The 8209-nt window shown below is 43.8% G+C and overlaps 1 protein-coding gene across 1 annotated transcript in view; it reads left to right on the top strand.

The window, feature by feature from the left end:
* Positions 1 to 4071: 4071 nt before the first annotated feature.
* rsph14 (radial spoke head 14 homolog) overlaps positions 4072 to 8209 on the top strand; it is a 133168-nt gene continuing 129030 nt past the window's right edge. The window contains exon 1 of the mRNA XM_039771690.1: positions 4072 to 4514. Within this exon, the coding sequence (XP_039627624.1) occupies positions 4316 to 4514 (199 nt within the window). The 5' untranslated portion in view covers positions 4072 to 4315. The remainder of the gene's footprint in view (positions 4515 to 8209) is intronic.

Raw genomic sequence — 8209 nt, 5'->3', positions numbered from 1 at the left:
GTGCTCTCATTATGTCACTCCATTCATTTCTAAAAATGATTGCCTGAGATCAGCATCCAAGTGCTTTGTGGAAGACAGCTGATCAATTTTTCTCTGAGTTTAACTTTTTTCTTTTCTGATATTTTACTGAGACAGATATTGTTTGTAAGCCTCATCATCTATTGGCTTGAATTACGTCTACTTACTGTTTGGCTACTGGTTAAAGAAAAAAATGAAACCATTACAATGTAAGTCAACTAACACATATTGCAATAGCATTAGTAATCGTCTAAAAATGAAGAATGTGCCCAGGATGAAAACCTGCAGCCGTCCAGCATCAGAGTTGGACACCTCTTATCTAACGTAACCCTAACATAGCATTCGCAATTCAACTAAGTCCAGTTCAGCTTTGCAGGGGCCAGTACCTGAGACTATAGACCCGAGTTATTGTCTCTCCCAGTTAAAGAGTTCCAGTAGCCCCTTTATGGTATGAGGTGCATGGCTTACATTCACTGACTTCCTTAAAAGGAAAAGGACAGTAAATGCATACAAATGTGGACAGATCACCTTCATGACAGTGATGATAGTAGATGACAATGTTCCCATGAACATGAATGAATAAACAATGAATGGTTTAAGATGCTCAACAATGCTGTAAGTCACCTTGGAAAAAAGGCAAATAATAAGTAAATAATATCAATGGTAACTGCTAGTCATTCTCAGATTTGGTGCCAGGGGTCCAGTAGGCTGCAGGTTTTCATGCCAAACAACTTCTGCTTTTAATTGGACTTCTACCTTAATTAAGCAAGCTATTATTTCCCAGTTTTTGTGTTTTGGTCCGAAACCACAAATTACAAAACTGGATTTTGACTATTTTTACGACAATCTAGCAAGCATTTCTGTACGTTGCATGGGGATAATCGTTTCATTGTCTTGGAATTTAAGAGTGCCATCATCATTATGATTTTCATTTCACATACTCAGGCAGTCAATTCCCAATAAGCTACATATTATCAATCGGTGTCATTTGTCCCAGTGTCTGCTCTGCTTGTCTTGCCTTCATTATTAGGAAACAATTCAGGGTGCAAACTGCACAGAAAAAGAAGAACTAGTAGTAAAAAGACAGTTAAGCACTTAAAGGTGAGCATGGCCCCCACATTCTAACGCGGGCCCCTAGGCCAGGGTCTCTTGCGGGCCCTTCACCAAGGGTTAAGGAAAACGTGATACCCAATAGGAATCTGAAACTTCTTTTGATATTGCTTTTAGTTTTCAAAATATTTTATGCTGAAGTTGACACTCAACGCTGTAGGATCAATTCTTGCTTTCTGTTCATACGTTTTGTTTGTGCATAATATCTACTCATCCCGCGCCAGGCCCCCTGGCTAGAGCCCTGTCAGCCCCTTTCCCTTGTGGGGGCCATGAAGGTGTGGCAAAAATACGAGGACATCAGTTTCTTACGAATATAATTCTGAATGTAACAAGTGAGAAATCTGCAAATTAAACAGTAAGATCAGCCAGAGGTAAGATTGTGAAATGGTTGGGCAGCCACAGAGAGCCCACAGGACTGAACTTGAGAACCACTGCTGTTGACTGGGCACATGGCTGCCCCGGTCATAAATGTCGGAGAAAACAGCTGAACCCTTACAGGAGATTCAGCCCGTCACATAATAAATGTTCTCACGGCAGATTGCCGTCACATCGAGAGTGCTCTGTCTTCTCCCTCCAACACTGCAATACAAAGACATCGTCTTTCTCTCGCTCCCTTTTTTGATGGTTCATCAGTAATAGTCATATTTTACTACAGGCAGAGTATTATTCTACGTTTTCACACATTTGGGCGTCAACGCATCCTTGCTTGTTTCTCCATTCAGGAAAATGAAATACTTAACATTTTCCCCTTCTTCGTTGCCCTTTACGTATCAGATTATCCAGGTTTTCTTTATATTGTCTCGAAGCTTAACTCTTACACGTTACTTTTTTTATGTTTTACAGTTTAAAGACGTCGTGGAATAAAAATATGCGCGCGAATACTTCGTGTGGAACCTTTACAAGCATAAAGCCACGCCCCTTCGCAGATTACCATATACACGCCCAGTATTATATATTAATTTAAGTAACGCCCGTCTGCTAAAATCAAACATGCACACTCTAGAAACTTCGCACCTCGAATTATTCTAGAAAACATGCAAGTAGATGTTATGTCACTGCACCAAACAAAGTAGATTTAAGTGCGTTTGTGACTCAAGTCAAGTCAGGTTGGGGAGCATGCACCGGTACTGTGTGTTGCCGCACTCACTACACAACGAAACAGCTCGGGATCTCGGGAAATGACTCTCTATCTGTCTCAGCTAGGTGTTACGTGGGCGACCCCTTGGCCTGGTCCAGCCACTCGGGTCCCCAACAATGAGGATCTTACGATCCTGATCACCTTTGGGGAAACGCGCCACATGGCCGTAGTGCCGTGACTGACATTCCCTCAGAATACAGGTCATGTGCCTCAATCGGGACTCCATGAGCAACACAAAGTCAAACCAGCGGTACCTAAGGATTTTCTGGAGAGACACAGTACCAAAGGAGTCCATTCTGCGTCTCAGGTCACTGGATAGCGTCCGTGCCTCATAACCATATAGCAAGACAGGAAGCACCAGGACTCTAAAGACTTGGACCTTCGTCCTTTTGCATAGATATCAGGAGAGCCACACACCCCTTTTCCAACGATCTCATGATCCCCCCATGCTCTCCCAATCCTCTGAAGTCTACTGACTTCATAGGAAGAGTCACCAGAGACTTGAATGTCACAGCCAAGGTAAGTAAACCTCTCAACGAGGTCGACACTCTCTCCGTAGACAGACACACTGCTGAAGGCCTGGATCTTGGTTTTTATCCAGGACACTCGCAAGCCCAGACACTCAGACTCCTCACTCAGTCTCTCGAGCACCCTGATCAGAGCCTTCATTGACTCCGCAAAGTCATGATCCGTGAATCTTTCTTTACCAACAGATGCCCCACAGCCGCTGGACCCCTCGACCTTGCCCAACACCCAGTCCATACAAGCATTGAACAGAGTAGGAGCAGAACACACCGCTGACGAACCCCAGAATCAACTGGGAAAAATGCAGAGGTCCTGCCTCCACTCTGCACAGCACTCACAGTACCAGTGTACAGGCCAGCCATGATATCCAGCAACCTCGAGGGGATCCCGCGAACCCTCAGGATGTCCCACAGGGCAGCTCGATCAACTGAGTCGAACGCTTTGCGAAAATCGACAAAGGCTGCAAAGAAACTACCGATATTCGTGTTTGCGGTCCATGAGAACCCTCAGTGCCAGGATGGGGTTGATGGTAGACTTCTTAGGCGTAAAACCAGGCTGTTCCGGTCGCTGGTAGGTCAGCAAGTGATCACGGATCCTATTGAGGACGACCCTAGCAAGGACCTTGCCCAGCACCGAGAGCAGTGTTATCCCCCTGTAGTTGCTGCAATCCAGGCGATCACCCTTCCCTTTTCAGATAGGGACAAGTCCCGTTTTCCAGTCAGTTGGGATGATGCCAGTCTCCCAAATGGAAGCAAAGATTGCTTGCAATGCCAGGAGGACAGCCTTACCACCAGCGTGGAGAAATTCACCCCGGATACCACAGACCCTTGCAGCCTTTCCCCACCTCAGCTGGTTCACCACCTGTGCAATCTCGGTGAGATTGGGTGGTTTACAGCTGATTGGAGGATCAGCCTCAAGAACCGAGAGATATCCAACGTCCTAGCTGGAGGATGAGCTTTGAACAACTGCTCAAAGTAGCCAGCCCAGTGGGTCACAACTGCAGTGTCATTAATAAGCACCGTTCCATCAGCCGCCCTGACTGCGACTCTTCGAGGAACGGATTCAGATGTGCGTAATGCTTTTACGTTTGTGACTGTAGCCTTATTATTTTCCGTCCAGTTTACTCTTTCTTCTCAATTTACATAGTTTATATTTTCTGCTACAGATCGTCACGCTTCTCGTTCTTCCGACACATCAAAAGAAAAGTAACTGACATATCTGAATAAGCGCTGTTAACCGCAGCCACTGGACACGTCCAAGACGCATGCGCCAGACAAAGGTGGCATTGTGGTTGCCTAGTAACTAGGGCACGCGCAGCTGAAGCCTTTACCTCCGTGCTGCGGGAGTTTTAAACTCGACAGCGATTGTATTCCAACTAATTTTTTAAAAAAATTGTTGTTTGTAATCTTTAAAATAACACAGGGTTAATACCACATCTTTTAAACAGTTTCTTGCACAGAACTAACTTCGGACACGACTGCCGGGCAGCTCCGCATTTCTCTTCGGCAGGCGACTTCGAGGCCCATGGCACATACGCGCATTTCGAACAAGATGCCTCCTCACATCGAGCCGGCCAGGGCACCGATAGCTTTCGGGAGGCGGGCCATCCCAAAACTCAACGAAGAGCTGGCCAGTGAGGACTTGGTAACCAGGCAGTGTGCCCTGACTTCTCTGTGCGACCTGGTGCACGACCCGGAGAGGGCATACGAGACCATTGAGACAGGTAAGGAGAGCCCGAGGGGGAAACTATAGAGAATGCTGACCACTGTCCACAACTTGTAACTAAAGGTTAAAAATAGCAAGTACTGTTTCTTATAAGGTATCAAAAACAAGCAAGACGCGGATGCATTTTTAAAACAGTACACATTCATTGTGTGACCCCATGTTCCCCTTAGATACTGGTAAAATGGCGTAGAAGAACTGAACAGCTATAGGACCCGAGTTCATTTCCAGAGCACGTCAATGGCCCAGTAGGTTCACCTTGTATTTGAGTGGCTACTCAATGCATACAACTTCCATGTATGGCGTTCTGTTTAGGTTAATTGGTGGCTTTAAACTTGGTGGCTTCAATGAATGAACAAATGAATGTGCTTTCTGATTATCTCTCATCCCATGAACAGTCAAAGCTTTTGGGATAAGATCAGGCACCCTACAACCCTGAAGCGAAGTTAACAGGATCAAAAAATGGTTCCTCCATAGATCCCTAGATGTGTCATGTGAACTAATGAACTTCAAAGTATAAGACTACTGTTGCATTTACAGTTTTTAAGTCCGAGCAAGTGAGTTCACCAGCATACATTGGCAGAGTCCGACATTTAGTGTTGGGGGCAGACAAACCATAAAACGTAGTTGCATGTTTGCAGCCACTACTGTACTGCTACATACTTACATCATATCACATGCCAAACATCATACATTGTTTTTAATATAAAGTTACCATATGAAGTGTCATTTACATTAAAAGGTTAAGATTGCAAACAAGTACACAAAATTTAAATGAAAGAAAAATGTGCTTACTTTGGCTTGTCTTCTTCTTCTTCTTTCGGCTGTTCCCGTTAGGGGTCGCCACAGCGGATCATCTTCCATATCTTTCTGTCCTCTACATCTTGATCTTTTACCCCCATCACCTGCATGTCCTCTGTAACCACATCCATAAACCTTCCCTTAGGCCTTTCTCTATTCCTCTTTATTTTCAGCTCTGTCCTTAGCATCCTTCTCCCAATATACCCAGCATCTCTCCTCTGCACATGTCCAAACCAATGCAATCTTGCCTCTCTGACTTTGTCTCCCAACCGTCTAACCTGAGCTGACCCTCTAATGTCTTCATTTCTAATCCTATCCATCCTCGTCACACCCAGTGCAAATCTTAGCATCTTTAACTCTGCCACCTCCAGCTCTGTCTCCTGCTTTCTGGTCAGTGCCACCATCTCCAACCCATATAACATAGCTGGTCTCATTACCATCCTGTAGACCTTCCCTTTCACTCTTGCTGATACCCATCTGTCACAAATCACTCCTGACACTTTTCTCCACCCATTCCACCCTGCCTGCACTCTCTTTTTCACCTCTCTTCCATAATCCCAATTACTCTGTACTGTTGATCCCAAGTATTTAAACTCATCTGCCTTCGGTCTACTCCTTGCATCCTCACCATTCCACTGACCTCCCTCTCATTTATACACATGTATTCTTTCTTGTTCCTACTGACCTTCATCCCTCTCCTCTCTAGAGCATATCTCCACCTCTCCAGGGTCTCCTCATCCTGCTCCCTACTATCGCTAAAGATCACAATGTCATCAGCAAACATCATAGTCCATGGGGACTCCTGTCTAATCTCGTCTGTCAACCTGCCCATCACCATTGCAAATAAGAAAGGGCTCAGAGCTGATCCCTGATGGAATTTCACCTCCATCTTAATGCATCTTTCACTGCTACCGCAGACCTCACCACTGTCACACTTCCCTCGTACATATCCTGTACAACTCTTACATACTTCTCTGCCACTCCTGACTTCTTCATACAACACCACAGCTCCTCTCTTGGCACCCTGTCATATGCTTTCTCCAGGTCCACAAAGACACAATAGAACTCCTTCTGGCCTTCTCTAAACTTCTCCATCAACACACTCAGAGGAAACATCACATCTGTGGCTTGTACTTGTGGCAAAAAAGCACTTGCTAAGAAAATGCACTCATGGAATAACATTCTGATGCATTCAGAGGCTAAGTTAACAGATTTTAAAGTTGAGGCGTTTTCAATTTTCTTCTGCAAGGAGACACATGTCACGTTTTTGTTTTTTAAATATGTTGTCACAGTGGTATGTCTGACATGTGATAGAGATTCATTCACCCAGACTGCCATGCTGCTGTTTCTACAGGCAGGCATAAATGCCACGCTTGTGCACACTACCATTTCAATCATTTTTGTTGACTACTAAGGAGTGGCTGGTGGATGTTTAAGAAAGTTAAATGGTCAAAAGAAAATATAAAGGCTGAAATAAATTCTTTCTCACTAGCTAAATCTGAAACACTAAACTAACCTGTAATAGAGAATTTCTCTGTCTCTTTAATGGCTAGGTAACATGCAAGAGAACGAGTTACATAGGACAGGATGGATAGAGTTTTCTATGACATATTCATTTTCAGGGCCGCTTGCAAGGGCAGGAACATGAGGCAGCTGGAACCTATTCCTATTTTATATGAACACATTTGAATAAGATAAATCATGCTTTTGTCTCTTGTGTTTGAAATACAAAACTTTATTTTATTAATTTAACACGTACAGAGTTTTTTCATCTAGTTTCCTCCAACATTTTATTTTATTTTTTTACAAAAGCTAATAGCTCCAAATGAACAGTCACAAGTGCAAATGATAATTTGTCAAATTTGGAGCAGCTAATAATACATTTCGGTTGCACCCCTCTGACAGCCTTTTGTAAAATATTAAAGCAACAGCCTTAATTCTGGCTATCACAAGATACCGCATACATCTGTGCCGGTAAGCATTCGTGACAAATTGTGCCCAAATATCTCGGAGATGCAATTAAGCACACCAAAGAGATATTTCTGAATCCTCAGACTTTGTGCAGAATTAATTAGACAAGAAACCCAGTTAAGCAAGTAATTCAGTTCAAAGAAGGAATAAGCATCTGGTACAGAGCCAGGACAAATTGAAACCAGCAGCCGGCGTCGTCATCATGATTTTCATTTTGGTTTTCTTTCAAATTGTCTTGGAGACCACGCTCTTTGTTGGTCTGACCAGGTCTCCCCAGTAACTTCTCTCCTTGATGAATACCCAGATGCTTTTCATACATGTAGGTATAATCCAGTGGACTGTACTTTGTATACCTTCCAAATGAGATATCCAGGGAGCATCCAGGTTATATGCCTAAGTTACCTCAATCAGCTCCTTTTGATCCTGACAAACAATGGTTCTAATCAAAGGTCTTCCTGCATTGCCAATCTCCTCTCTGCACAAGAATCTAATTTCTCCTGCTAATGCCTGCAATTTCATCTTTTTCAGTCCATATCCAGAGTGCGTAACCTTAGTTAAAGATGGAGATTTAGAGTACCAAACAGTTTCTGCACCAGTTCATTGGTTAATGTCATGAACTCCTCTGTCTAACTGGTGAATTGGACCCCAAGGTACTTGGACCCTAATGTCTTGAACGCCTCCGCTGGTTGCAACTCCTCACTCCTTACCTGTTTGTAACAAGCCACTTCTTTCTGGAAGAGAATCATGGCCTATGATCTGGAGGTGGTCTTTCTCATCCTAAGTGTTTTAAATTGTGCATTCAGAATCATGGTCTGATGAGACCAACATCATCTACAGACAGTAGTAATTAATCCTTTTGTCCCCAAACCAGATGCTGTCCAGTGTTGTGCTGTGTCTTTGTATGCTATCTATGAAATTCACATT

Source organism: Polypterus senegalus, chromosome 12 (assembly GCF_016835505.1).
Source record: "Polypterus senegalus isolate Bchr_013 chromosome 12, ASM1683550v1, whole genome shotgun sequence".
Lineage (NCBI taxonomy): Eukaryota > Metazoa > Chordata > Cladistia > Polypteriformes > Polypteridae > Polypterus > Polypterus senegalus.
Note: the sequence above shows the minus strand (reverse complement) of the source record. Positions and strands in the feature narration are given on the sequence as shown.